Source organism: Periophthalmus magnuspinnatus, chromosome 11, assembly GCF_009829125.3.
Source record: "Periophthalmus magnuspinnatus isolate fPerMag1 chromosome 11, fPerMag1.2.pri, whole genome shotgun sequence".
Classification (NCBI taxonomy): domain Eukaryota; kingdom Metazoa; phylum Chordata; class Actinopteri; order Gobiiformes; family Gobiidae; genus Periophthalmus; species Periophthalmus magnuspinnatus.
The window spans coordinates 9,028,388-9,043,412 of NC_047136.2; the positions used below are offsets into that span (position 1 = coordinate 9,028,388).

A 15,025-nucleotide genomic window follows, 5' to 3' on the forward strand; every position below is an offset into this window, starting at 1 on the left:
TCATGAAGGCTGAAATATATTTTAAAACTTTTCACAGTAAGCCTACAGTTACACCTCCAACGCTGGCTGAAGTACTATCTTAATATTTACTAATCAAACAATATTTTTGATCTAGGACCTGCGAGGAGCATCACTTGCCATAGTAAAAGAAGCTATTGTAGAAGTTACAGTATTAGTAATAGTAATAGTGGAAAGAACAGAAGAATAGTGACAATTGAAGGGGCAGAAGCTGTATTGGAGCCTATAATACTTGAGTTACTTGATACAATAGACCTGTAAGAATGGCTGCTTCTTAATACTGCCAAAATGTAATGACATAATTCTAATTTATAAGCTGATCTGTTTTGAGAAATTAAGATTTTTGGTCAATGTATTCCTAAAAGTCACTCTGTAGTAGTTTGTAGTACTATTATAAGTTTTTGTTAAATTAGACGTGTACTGGACTTCAAAAGACCAATACACAAGTACAGAGCTTGTAGTGAACTCAAGTCCACATTTTTATTGTTGGGTTTATTAAAGTGAGTAATGGGACGAACGTACGCCCCCCAGTGCAGACAGATCAAATTACAAATGTCCACCATGACCACATGTGTCTGACTGTACTCTGTACCAAGAATTTCAATAAAAGATAGTAGGCTACTGCTGCCATAGACTCCTTATCTCTAATACTATTACTACTATTAATGCAAGGCTAATACTAGTCAACTCCTAGAACAAAATAAACTAATACTACTATTGCTACTTTTAAAATCCAAGCCAGACACTAATAGACTACTGCTTGGACTAGTCTACTACTTCTAATACAGTAATAGCCCATAACACCATATTAACCTATTGTTGTAACTTTTAACAGTTACCAGCACAAGTTCAATCAAGTTTTATTTCTAAAGTGCTGAAGATTAAAACAGCATAAAAATAAAAACTTATTATTTATACTGAAGTGAAAGTAGGTCAACTCTGGGTTATTAGAGATTTTTATTTATTTTATTTTTTTCTGCAGAGGCCTAGGCAACTAAAACTTTCCCTTTCCTTATTGGATCAAGGCAACGGTAAACAATGAATCTTTCCTATTTGATTCAGCTGTACCCTTTGATTCACCCCTAGACCACACAAAGAATGAAAAACTTGCAAAGAAACCAGAAAAATCATGAAACACCAGGAACATAATGCCTCCATTTCCTCTTGTGGATATTGTCCCTCTGCCCAAACCTGGTGGTCCAATAACTCTTTAGTTTGGTTTGTTAGTCCTGTCCACGTCACTTTTGGCTCAGACATTATAGCGCTGTATACTATGATCACATGCCACGGACTGGAGCTGGGGGCAGGAGGAGAACAGCAGAGGCTCACATTTCTTTGGCCTGATTTTTATCTGACTTTCCTGTGCTGCATTCAAGTGCTCGGGAAAAGTGGGAATTATGCAGATGAATGATGAAAAGGGAGGGAAGATGAAAGTTAGCAACAAAATAACATGTAAAAAAAATAAAATAAAAAAAAATATATATAAAAATATATATATAAATATATATATATATATATATATATATATATATATATATATATATATATATATATATATATATATATATATATATATAATTTATATATAATTTAATAACATATTAAAATAATAAAATGTATAACACTGAAACTTAACAACACTTGACAAGGACTATGTTGGCTATTAGCTAATGTGAAATTCCCTCCTAAATATGGGCGACTTCATTGTTTTGTTTTTTTCTTCACAAATTAAAAATATTCCTCATATGGACTGTGTCTTAAAACAATCTACAATGAAACTGTATTGACTATATCAGACAGCTAGAAACAAGGAGCCGCTAATTAAACTAACTATACATGAGTTTATAAAATATAGCCTATTTAAAAAGAAATGAGACCGATTTGAGGAGTGATTTTTTCCAGGTTGTCCGTTTTCCGAGTGTCCCTGAACGCCGCTCTGACAGACAGAGCCTCTGTCTAATCCAGCGCTGCTCCGTTATGTGCACAATGAACACCGGATAACCACTGACTCCCTCCGTGACTGACAAAACCTGGACAAGACCCGCTACATCAGCCCTAAATACGCCTTTCCACCATCTGAAAACCCCCGGATACCAAAGTCACTAAGGGAAAACAATGGAGTCCAACACGCTCCGTCATCAGAGACTGCAGCCCGGGATCGGCTTCGGTTCTGGGGTGACAAACACGGGGACTCTCCGCTCCTCTCTACGGCCTGGAGTCACGGTGCCCGTCGCTCCGCTTCTGCCGTCCCCCGCCTCGCTGTCTCTGTCCTCGGGGCCTCCTCCTCCGCCGCCCCCGCTGCAGCTGCACAGCCTGTACGGAGGGATCGGCTTCGGGACCGGGCTCGGAGGGGGACTGGGGGTCGCGGGACACTGTAACCCCGGAGCGAACCCCGCGGTGCTGAAGGAGGCGGTGGAGGCCGTGGTCCGGAGCTTTGCCAAACACACGCAGGGCTACGGCAGAGGTAAAGACACAACATTTAAGGTCAAAACCATAAACCTCCACATAATCTCTGCTCAAAACTGCAACATATGGGTTTGTTATGATGGAGTTAGGAAAAAGGGCACATCATCATCACTGCTGAATGTAAAGGTCAAAGGAAAAGGGTCAAACAGCCTAAAGAATGATTCATTAATGTAGTTATCTCTCACTAATTTGATTATAAAGCAATTTATCAACAAGCAGCAAATGAGGGCGCTGCTTCTCCATTCCCACCAAAAGTAGAGGAGCCCAGTCTGCTCTGCTAGTCTTGAAAAGCATAGTGTCACTTGAAGCACCCCATTGTGGCAAAGAAATTAAGTAAATTTCTTTAAAGTTTCACCAAAAGAATTTTTATAGCCTAAATAGTTTGCTCTATAGTTTCCTACATAAAGCAATTAGTGTAGTTTAAAGACTATAGGACTATTTTTCCTTAGTATAAACTTGTCAACAATCAGCAAAGGAGTGTGTTGCTTTGTGCCTCCCCATTCCCACCAAAAGTAGTGTGCTTTGCTTCTTAAGTAAACTTTTTTTTATATTTATTATCTGTCCAAGCATAGACGTCATTAAGTAATTTATTTAGGCTGTATGTGGTTTGTGGTCTAAAACAAATCAAGTTATTTGAATTTCTCTAAAAAAGACTTGCATATAGAATTGCATAGATTCATCTTATTTGTTTTGTTTTTTATAGTTTCCCATATAAAAAAAAATGTTTTTGCTGTTATGGTTTTAAGATTATGTAGTAATGTGCCCAGTTAATTGCATTGTAAAATCCTTACTTAAAGTTTAACATGGAGCACGCTTTGGATTTAATAGTGCATTTGGGGCTAATAGGATTTATTTAGTTAGATGGTTCCTCTGCTACAATCAGCTCAGTCCCTATGCCAATCAAGCTAATTAATACTTTCAACACTGATACTGATGTAAAGTCTCTGCTTAGAGCCATATGTTTAGTTTTCTTTTCTTTTTTTTGCTTTGGTTACTGACTTGTAAGTAGCACAGTACTTTTTAATCACAATATTTATCTTGTAATATTTTGGATTCAGTCAAAGTAGGTACATTTCACCATAACATGGAGCACATTTTATTTACTTAAAACCAAATTCCTGAGAGTAACTCCTAACAATTTAAAAACTGTTTCTGTCTGGAGAGAATTGTGTTTATACCCAGTGATCATCCACAGGACTTATTTACTAAATGCTTGTCTTTTCATGGAACAGTACTTAAGTTTGTCATAATAATCATTGTATTTTCTGCCTCTTCCCATTCTTAACAGTCAGGAAATAGCATGGAAAAGTTGACAATGCGGGCAGTATCTTATCATGACCAGTGGTAAAAATAACTTCCCAAGGGCAGCGTAGTCCAGACACTCAAAAAGTCAAAATCATAGTTGCATCATATCATACATAATGTGAAATAAACATTTGACCTATTCTATTGACGTACTGTGTAAATGTTTAGTTAACTGAGGTATAGGCTAAAACTTTTTTTGGAGATTGTCTTTGTGAGAAAAGTGTTTTGTGGTTTAATTGCAAAAGCATGAACTGAATATGAGGTTAAATCCAAGCAATCTGGAATCTGGGCACCATTTCTTCCCATTGCAAAACTAGAGAACCAGTGCCTTACCCATTGCCTTTGCACAATTTTTAAACGGGAACCACAAATCACACCAAATGTCCATGTACAGTTTTTCTACTCTCTTTCCAAGTTGACAACAAAGCTCTTGACTGCTGTGGCTTCATAGCTGCATTTGACTGTCATCGCTCCAAACTGCACAGGCCTGGATCTTAAATCAAACAGTTGCAGCACAGTGGGAGCGACGACTTTGAAAACAGGAGTCGAACTGTCTCCCACTCGCCAAGCCTAAATCCAAATAGTCGTTTATGACTCACTTACAAATTTTACTGCTTTTCTTTGTTGTTTTCCTTTGCTGGTTGGTAGGAATGTAGCTTCATGTATACAGACAGAGCAGGGCAGGGGGAGAGTACTTTAGACTACTCCTTAGTGATGATGCAGTATTTCCTCCAAGCAAGAGGCGCTTAAGTGTTTAGTCGGCAGGAAAATCCCCTGGCATCCTCCACAAGACCCCGCTCCAACACTTTCCATGTGTTGGGAGGAAAAGCGCCTGACTATAACTGTAATATTTGATCGATGGTGATATATAAAGCTCTTTTGTGTTGCAGTGAACGTGGTGGAAGCTCTGCAGGAGTTTTGGCAGATGAAACTGAGCAGAGGGGCCGACCTGAGAAATGGGGCCCTGGTCGTGTACGAGATGGTCCCCTCCAACAGTCCCCCATATGTCTGCTACGTCAGCCTCCCTGGGGGCAGTTGCTTCGGGAGCTTCCAGGTCAAATTATTACACATGTTTTTCAATGTTTTGTATAGGCATGAAAGTACACCTGGCCTCTATGCCATTAGTGTATTATGTGGTAACACTTTAGAAAGATTTATAATGAACAAATAGTTATTCAAGAATGATTCAGGCTTTGCAACTACTTAATTAATCCCCTAACCTTAACTCTTAACCCCAATCTCTTAATAAAGTAGTTACTAAGCCTGAATCATTCTTTAGAAACTATTATACAATACATTACTTAATAAAAATAAGCCTATTGTGCGTAGAGGGCTTTATAAACTCATATATCTGAAAATGTGTTCCCTGCAAACTCTCCATGCTTTGTTAATAACTTCACAGTAAATGTTTCCAAAGAATCTGTGCGTGAATGCAGCAGTTTATGAGTAACTAGTGAACCCTTACCCTGACTGTTCACAGTTCTGTCCGACCAAAGCAGAGGCTCGACGCAGTGCAGCCAAAATCGCTCTCATGAACTCAGTCTTCAACGAACACCCATCTCGCCGCATCACTGACGAGTTCATTGAGAAGAGCGTTGGAGAAGCACTGGCACCATTTAATGTAAGTCCACTGTATATTGACCTATATACTTAGACTGTACAGAGGTTAAATCAATGATAAATTAATAAAGAACTGAACTGAAAATGTCTGTGCAGGGAAACAGAGAGGAGGCAGATAACCCAAACACAGGCATTGGCGCGTTTCGCTTCATGCTTGAATCCAACAAAGGAAAGTCAATGTTGGAATTTCAGGTAAGGCCTTGATGTGTGAGTAAATGAAAGCTTAGTGTAATGAAATTAGATGTGCCACAGTGGTTACAATCAGCTGCATACAGTTCATGTGACTTGTTTATCTGAAGAAAAGAGAAATCAGGTCATGAGCTTTACACTGTGTATCTTTGCTTGACGTTTTGTTTGTTTCAGGAGCTGATGACGGTTTTCCAGTTGCTACACTGGAATGGGAGCCTGAAAGCCATGAGGGAGAGACAGTGTTCCCGCCAGGTACTAAATATGTGTCCAGATTTAGGCAAAGCCAGTCAGTTTTATTGGTGAAGCTTTAGTTATAGTCTGGTTATAGTCTTGTTTAATCCTGAATTAATTTTAGACATGGAAAAATCTAGAATCTGCACAGGATAAAACCAGAAAGCTATGAAAACTATGAAAAAATAAAATTTGTATGTAATTATGTTTTTAAAAGTGTTTCATTCTGTTCTTGTATAAAATTTCCTTTCCTTTAGAAAACACCTAACTGTGGTTATTTATGCACTATGTTTTATTGATTATGTATGGTCTATGTCCAAAAGTAAACACTTTTATTACATTCAATAAAAAGCCACTTCAGTCTGACCTGGATCTCTTCTTTGTGCAGGAAGTGCTGGCTCATTATTCCCATCGCGCCTTGGATGATGACATGCGCACTCAGATGGCAGCGGATTGGGTGAATCGCGAGCAAAGCGTGGCAGGGACCATCTCCCAAGAGCTGGCTTCCACAGAGCGAGAGTTGGAGGAGGCGCGGCTGGCGGGAAGAGAGCTGCGATTCCACAAAGAGAAAAAAGACATCCTGATGCTAGCAGTGGGTCAGCTCAATGCAGCCAACACAGCTACATTACCCTCACACTAGACACTCTTAAAGGAGGACCTTCACTTGCCTTCACTTTGTCGGATTCCTGGGCTCTACAGGGAAGCCTCTTATAGTAGCACTTCCCAATAAGGTTATACCTGTCAAAAATGAAATAACTTTGGTAATTTTAGACAGCAACGCTATTACTTGATTATAATATACAATTTTAACTTTTGAGACGTTTCCATAATATTTAAGGATTGTCTGCACTACAACAAAAATGCTATTGCCAACCAGTGTCTGAAATTAATTGATTTATTATTCCAGAAAGAAATATTGCATTGTTGGCCATTTATTACCTAATTGGTAGCTACTACAGGTAATCCAGCCTTTATCACAATATGCACATTGTCTGACAAGAATTAGCTGTTTTTAGCTATTACCTATTTGTGCCTAGTGACTAAAAGGCAGCTTTCTCAAAAACTACCTGAACACTTCTTTTTATATGAGGATTTCTACATTTTGACATATAGTCCAACAAAACCTTTATTTTGCTGGGAATGTATGGCCTTTCCATGAAGTCAAACTTACTTAAGATTTCCATAGATTTCTCACCTTAACAGCAAAAAGACACTTTGGTCTTGAAATATGATGGAAGAATTGGTACTGTCAGTCGCTCAGGTTTATGCTACAAAATATGTGTGAAGGAATATGTGATAAACTGACCTATACGACAACAGGCGAATGTATAATTTGTATAATACTGTATAATGGACCTACAGAACTCAATGATATATGAAATGATTTGAGTTCATTATTCCCATAAAGTATAAAACATAATCACCATTTATTTGAATTCAACAATAAGAAAAGATTTATTACCACAATACTTCTCATTGCCATAATGGTGCTACACATGCCTTTTGTAGCCTAAAATGATTCTGTTACATTAGTTATTTACTTTTAGCTATTATACCAAACTGTTGCTTAAGGTTATCACACTATGACAGTGTAGTTAGTATACAATATGAATTCTGTTGTTTTATTGAAGGATTTTCAAAGTTTTTAAAAATGTAATTCAATACTTTTACAGTCCAGAATGATCTGTTAGCACCTCATAATGAGGAAAAACTCACTGCCTTGAGTGTTCTTACGTCTTTTCTTTTACCCCTTATGTATTTTCTTTATTACTATGTTCTTTCTCTCAGATCTCTTGTGTTACACGTTTTTGTGGCCACTGCAATGGATTTTTTATGTGTTACTATCCACATTTAATTGTACTATGCATGATACTTTTTTATTTTACTAAGTGTTGATTTTATAATATGTTTTTCAAAGCCATGATAATTTGTATTTTATACAAACAATTTGTATCTCTTGTTATTTTTTTGTTAGAATTATAAAATGCAATAAACACAAAGATAATTAACCAATGCTTTATCTATTCTATTCAAAATTATACTGTTAAAATAAGATTAAAATAAGCTAATTTATTTGTACCTACAGAAAATTGGGCTATTGGGTTGACTTAAAAGGTTTTACTTCCGGTGTTATACCGGAAGAGGCGGGACTTTCAGTCCGCTGTACCCATACCTCCGTTGTTCATTCAACATGGCAGCGGGACCAATATCAGAAAGAAACCAAGGTAAATTGTTTTCTGAACGTTTAGAAAGTTATATTTTTGCACGGGATGATGTGCCTGCTGTTTATGCTTTTTATGAGTATAATGAATGGATCGTTTACAGTTTTGAAGGAGATAACCAGGTCCATCACATGGAGTTATCCAACGCTTGTGATGCTAACTTTATTCAGTCTTTGAGTCATACGTAAAGTCGGTTGATTTCACGAGTGTCAAATTTCTCTCACTAAATCTTACCACAAATTGTCTGTAATTATTACGTAAACATCCAGTTAAACGGACGTTGCGTGAATGAGAACAGACGGGCCGTTTTTCTAAAGTTAGCTAAATGGCTAACGCCTGGTACATCAGTGAATGAGGAAATACACTATTGACTCTCAGTTATAGTCATATTATACTTCACCTGGATTTACAGGTGATGCTTGCATGTATCATTACCCAACGACCCAATATTTGCTAATCCTGTGTTAAGGATGTTTTTTGTTCGGTGTTCTCCAACAGATGCCACTGTGTATGTTGGTGGCCTGGATGAGAAGGTGTCTGAGCCTTTACTATGGGAACTTTTCCTTCAGGCGGGTCCCGTGGTCAACACACATATGCCCAAAGACAGAGTCACGGGTCAACACCAAGGTTTGCAATGTTACATGATCTTATTATTACCTTTTAAGGAATTGCTGTAAGATTATTATAGGATAAAGTTTCTTGCACTTATTTTCTGCAGGTTATGGGTTTGTGGAGTTTCTAAGTGAAGAAGATGCCGACTATGCTATAAAAATCATGAACATGATAAAGCTCTATGGAAAACCTATAAGAGTCAACAAAGCCTCAGCACACAATAAAAACCTGGATGTTGGAGCAAACATCTTCATTGGTAACCTGGATCCAGAGATTGATGAGAAACTGCTCTATGACACTTTCAGTGCTTTCGGTGTGATCCTTCAGACTCCAAAAATCATGCGTGACCCAGACACAGGCAACTCCAAGGGTTATGCTTTTATCAACTTTGCCAGCTTTGATGCTTCAGATGCTGCCATTGAAGCTATGAATGGCCAGTATCTATGTAACAGGCCAATCACAGTATCTTACGCCTTCAAGAAAGATTCAAAGGGGGAACGTCATGGGTCTGCAGCAGAGAGGCTCCTGGCTGCACAAAACCCTCTGTCCCAGGCAGACCGCCCTCACCAGCTTTTTGCAGATGCCCCACCGCCTCCTTCTGTTCCAACACCCGTCCTGACTACGCTTGGTGCTGGAATGGGTATGCCTGGTAAGGCCAAAATTACATGTATACGTATAAGAACTGCAACAGCCATTTATAATAGTCTCATATTTGGTTGTGTTCACCTGACTTTAAATGTACAATAACAGCTGAAAACCTCTTTGCACAGGTATGCCTCCTGCTTTCCCCCCTGTTCCTCCTCCAGGGTCAATGCCTCCCGCGATGCCCACAATGGGGATGCCTCCAAATGCAGCAGGACAGGCCGGTGGTGCCCCTCCACATTATCCTCCTACTGGCATGCATCCAGGTAAGCACAATTCAGAGTTTCATTCAGTAGCTGTTTTTGTTTAGTGCTTAAATTACAATTTTGTATCACACTTAATCCATCCATCCATGTTCTTCCGCTTATCCGGGGCCGGGGCCGGGTCGCGGGGGCAGCAGTCTAAGCAGGGACTCCCAAACTTCCCCCACCCCAGACACGTCCTCCAGCTCCTCCGGTGGGATCCCAAGGCGTTCCCAGGCCAGCTGAGAGACATAGTCCCTCCAGCGTGTCCTGGGTCTTCCCCGGGGCCTCCTCCCGGTGGGACATGCCCAGAACACCTCCCTAGGGAGGCGTCCAGGAGGCATCCTGAGCAGATGCCCGAGCCACCTCAACTAGTTCCTCTCAACGTGTAGGAGCAGCGGCTCTACTCCGCTCCTCCCGTGTGACTGAGCTCCTCACCCTATCCCTAAGGGTGCACCCGGCCACTCTGCGGAGGAATTTCGGCCGCTTGTATCCGCGATCTTGTCCTTTCGGTTATTACCCAGAGCTCATGACCATAGGTGAGGGTAGGAACGTAGATTGACCGGTAAATCGAGAGCTTCGCCTTCCGGCTCAGCTCCTTCTTCACCACAATGGACCGATACAGCGACCGCATCACTGCAGACGCTGCACCGATCCGCCTGTCAATTTCACGCTCCGTCCTTCCCTCACTCGTGAACAAGACCCCGAGATACTTGAACTCCTCCACTTGGGGCAGAGACTCACCACCCACCCGGAGAGGGCAAACCACCTTTTTCCGGTCGAGAACCATGGCCTCGGATTTGGAGGAGCTGATTCTCATCCCAGCCGCTTCACACTCGGCTGCAAACCGCGCCAGTGCCTGCTGCAGGTCCTGGCTCGATGAAGCCATCAGGACAACATCATCCGCAAATAGCAGAGATGAAATCCTGTGGTTCCCGATCCAGACCCCCTCCGGCCCCTGGCTGCGCCTAGAAATTCTGTCCATAAATATAATGAACAGAACCGGTGACAAAGGGCAGCCCTGGCGGAGTCCAACATGCACCGGGAACAGGTCTGACTTACTGCCGGCAATGCGAACACAGCTCCTGCTCCGGTCATACAGGGACCGAACAGCCCTTAGCAAAGGGCCCCCGGACCCCATACTCCCGGAGCATCCCCCAAAGGACACCACGAGGGACACGGTCGAATGCCTTCTCCAGATCCACAAAACACATGTGGACTGGTTGGGCATACTCCCATGAACCCTCGAGGACCCAATGGAGAGTATAGAGCTGGTCCAGTGTTCCACGACCAGGACGAAAACCACACTGCTCCTCCTGAATCGGAGGTTCGACTATCGGTCGGATTCTCCTCTCCAGTACCCTGGAATAGACCTTACCAGGAAGGCTGAGGAGTGTGATTCCCCTGTAATTGGAACACACCCTCCGGTCCCCCTTCTTATACAGAGGGACCACCACCCCGGTCTGCCATTCCAGTGGTACTGTCCCCGACTGCCATGCGATGTTGCAGAGACGTGTCAGCCAAGACAGTCCCACAACATCCAGAGACTTGAGGTACTCGGGACGGATCTCGTCCACCCCCGGAGCCTTGCCACCGAGGAGCTTGCTAACCACCTCGGTGACTTCAGCCAGGGTGATGGACGAGTCCGCCCCCGGGTCCTCAGTCTCGGCTTCCTCCTCGGAAGACATGACGGGGGGATTGAGGAGATCCTCAAAGTATTCCTTCCACCGCCCGACAACATCCCCAGTTGAGGTCAGCAGCTCTCCACCCGCACTGTAAACAGTGTTGGTGAAGCACTGCTTCCCCCTCCTGAGGCGTCGGACAGTTTGCCAGAATCTCTTTGAGGCCGTCCGATAGTCCTCCTCCATGGCCTCCCCGAACTCCTCCCAACCCCGAGTTTTTGCCTCTGCAACCGCACGAGCCGCAGTACGCTTGGCCCGCCTGTACTCATCGGCTGCCTCAGGAGTCCCACGAGCCAACAAGGCTCGACAGGACTCCTCCTTCAGCTTGACGGCATCCCTTACTTCCGGTGTCCACCACCGGGTTCGGGGATTGCTGCCGCGACAAGCACCACAGACCTTACGACCGCAGCTACGAGCAGCCGCATTGACAATAGAGGCGGAGAACATGGCCCACTCAGAGTCCATGTCTCCAACCTCCCCCAGGATCAGGGAGAAGTTCTCCCGGAGGTGTGAGTTGAAGACCCCTCTGACAGAAGGCTCTGCCAGGCGTTCCCAACAGACCCTTACAATACGCTTGGGTCTGCCAGGTCTGTCCGGCTTCCTCCTCCGCCAGCGGATCCAACTCGCCACCAGGTGGTGATCGGTTGACAGCTCAGCCCCTCTCTTCACCCAAGTGTCCAAGACACGCGGTCGGAGGTCAGATGACATGACGACAAAGTCGATCATCGACCTCCGACTGTCCGACCTAGAGTGTCCTGGTGCCACGTGCACTGATGGACACCCTTGTGCTCGAACATGGTGTTTGTTATGGACAAACTGTGACTAGCACAGAAGTCCAATAACAAAAACGCCACTCGGGTTCAGATCAGGGAGGCCGTTCTTCCCAATCATGCCCCTCCAGGTGTCACTGTCGTTACCCACATGGGCGTTGAAGTCCCCCAGGAGAACAACGGAGTCCCCAGTCGGTGCACTGTCTAGTACCCCTCCCGGGGACTCCAAGAAGGCCGGGTACTCTGCACTGCTGTTTGGCCCGTAGGCCGACACAACAGTGAGAGACCTGTCCCCGACCCGAAGGCGCAGGGACGCGACCGTCTCGTTCACCGGAGTGAACCCCAACACAAAGCGGCTGAGCTGTGGGGCAATGAGCAAGCCCACACCAGCTCGCCGCCTCTCCCCGCGGGCAACGCCAGAGAAATGGAGAGTCCAGCCCCTCCCAAGAAGTTGGGTTCCAGAGCCCAAACTGTGCGTGGAGGCGAGGCCGACTATATCTAGTCGGTAACGCTCAACCTCCCGCACAAGCTCCGGCTCCTTCCCCCCCAGCGAGGTGACATTCCATGTCCCCAGAGCCAGTCTCCATGTCCAGAGATCCGGTCGTCGAGGCCCCCGCCTTCGACTGCTGCCCAGAACTTCATGCACCGGCCCCTTACGGATCCTCTTGCCGGTGGTGGGTCCACATGAGGACGGCCCCACGTCACTCCTTCGGGCTGAGCCCGGCCGGGCCCCGTGGGGAAAGGCCTGGCCACCAGGCGCTCGCTGTCGAGCACCCACCCCAGGCCTGGTTCCAGGGTGGGCCCCCGGTAACGCCGGTCCGGGCGACGTAACTGGCCTTGATTTAATTTTCTTCATAAGGGGCTTCTGAACCGCTCTTCGTCTGTCCCGTCTCCCTGGACCTGTTTGCCATGGGTGACCCTACCAGGGGCATGAAGCCCCCGACAACATAGCTCCCAGGATCATTCAGGCACTCAAACCCCTCCACCACGTTAAGGTGGCGGTTCAGGGAGGGGGTATCACACTTAACAGTTCCCTATTTTTAATAGAAAATTGTCTGTTTGCATTTCTTATATTTTTATGAGTTCATTTTTACTTTTGCTTTCCACAAACAATTACTACATTGCAATAGAAAACAGTAGTATATAGCATAGTGCATAGTTTGAAAGGTCTAACCCCTAAATAAACCAGGATTTTATTTGATGTTATTTTTTTTTTTTTTATAAATGTAATTCTACCTAAACTAAACATATCAAAATACACTAACTACATATTTATAATACAACATTTAATCTCACAGTAAATGTTCATTAATGGTAATATCTTTTGTAATATTTTTTTATTTCCAGGGATGCCTCAGATGCCCATGCATCCTCCGGCCCCTCCTGGTATGGTACCTCCACCTCCGGCACCCCCTGGATCAAGTCAGGCCCGAGCTCCCCCTCCTCCCAGCATGCCGCCACCCCCGATGGGCGTGCCACCCAGAGCATATGGACCCCCCATGGGTAAGAAATATACAGTGTATAGAGTGTTTGCTGTATACAGGAAACACACATATCGCAGAATGCATTGAAAAATGAACAAAAACAATATTACAAGGAAATGCAATAGGGTAAGACAATATATCTTTTTGGAATGCAAGTTGACCATTTTGGTCATCTTATAAAAAATAATTCAGCTTAAGCAAATGTGCATTGATCTAATTTCTGATTGTATAATATTAGATCTTCTCATTTTTTTTATAATTGCACAAAAAAGAACATCATGGGCATACTAAATATTTTAAAGGAGTATTTAGATATGTTGTCAGATGAAGACCACTACACAACAGATCAGACGTGGACTTTCCATGAGTCCTTCAAATGCACCTGCCCACAAGCTAGTAAAGATCCTTGCGATAACAGAAATAGGAATAAGATAAGTTCTACTATCCATAGTCAACAGTAATTTCTTGTCATCCCATTACTGTTCAAAAGGTAATACAGAAATAAGACTTCAAAAGTTATGTTTTTTGAAACATGGAGAAATCTTTCCCCAGCTGCAATATATATGTTCAATATTTATTCCAGTTCCAGCGATGAGAGGACCCCCACCCCCGATGCCTCCTCATGGATACGCCACTGGTCCACCTCGGCCTCCACCATTTGGGTTCCAGAGGGGTCCACCCATGCCGCCTAGACCGCCCACTGGTCCCCCCATGAGAGCTCCAATGCCACCGTAATTCTTACAAAATTACATTCACATTTTCATTTTTTTTAACGAAACAAAAACATTACAGCTTCTGTTTTCTACTCGTGAATAATTTAACTGTTTGTATTCTGGCCACTGTACAGATGATGGATGCTCGGAGAATAAAACTTTTAGAACAAACTATACTAATGTGCAGTATGTTGTGTTAATAATACAAGAGGGTAACATCATAACTTACAGAAATTCACTGCTAAATAATGGGGGAAAAAAGCTAAATCAACTGTAATGTATTAATGGAGTTAAGTTCAATTCATATTTTTCTATATAAATATTTATTTTTTATTTGATGGAGTCATGCTTACATTTAGATTGTCTGAATAGACATTCACAATGGTGAATACACATGTGTGCTGGTCAGTGAGTGACAGCTATCCGATCAAAGGATAATTAAACCAATGTAAAACGCTCTCTAGGCTATTCTTGGACAATATACATTACCCACCAAAAATAAAAGCTTAATTGGAGATCGATCAAAGATTGATTTGAAATTGAACTGCTCCATTAATTAACAATTGGATCAACATGTTGTCCAAGTCAATAGCTTTTTGTACAACAGTCTGGTCACTTTAACCTATGAAAACAATCCATAAATGCATAATACAAAGATCACAAAAGAATCAGAATCAGAAGACTTTTATTGCCATAGTCTGTGAACACAGTTCACAAACTAGGAACTTGACTCGGTGAAAAAGTGCAACATAAACACACTGAATAAATACAAATACAAATAAGGGCATGCACAAAGTTAAAAAGATATGCTTAAAAAAAAAAGGATTAT

The 15,025-nt window shown here is 42.8% G+C and overlaps 2 protein-coding genes across 2 annotated transcripts; both read left to right on the forward strand.

The window, feature by feature from the left end:
• The first annotated feature begins 1,981 nt into the window (after positions 1-1,981).
• lix1l (limb and CNS expressed 1 like) lies at positions 1,982-7,840 on the forward strand. Its single transcript, XM_033974795.2, has 6 exons — positions 1,982-2,482; positions 4,680-4,843; positions 5,270-5,410; positions 5,506-5,601; positions 5,773-5,850; positions 6,218-7,840. Exons 1-6 carry the CDS (start codon positions 2,134-2,136, stop codon positions 6,467-6,469), a joined length of 1,080 nt encoding a protein of 359 aa, XP_033830686.1. The 5' UTR covers positions 1,982-2,133; the 3' UTR covers positions 6,470-7,840.
• A 130-nt stretch (positions 7,841-7,970) lies between these two features.
• On the forward strand, positions 7,971-14,370 carry sf3b4 (splicing factor 3b, subunit 4). The gene is made up of 6 exons (XM_033974794.2): positions 7,971-8,054; positions 8,550-8,678; positions 8,770-9,312; positions 9,434-9,571; positions 13,347-13,502; positions 14,067-14,370. The coding sequence occupies exons 1-6, from the start codon at positions 8,021-8,023 to the stop codon at positions 14,216-14,218; spliced, it is 1,152 nt and encodes a 383-aa protein (XP_033830685.1). The 5' UTR covers positions 7,971-8,020; the 3' UTR covers positions 14,219-14,370.
• Positions 14,371-15,025: the final 655 nt, after the last annotated feature.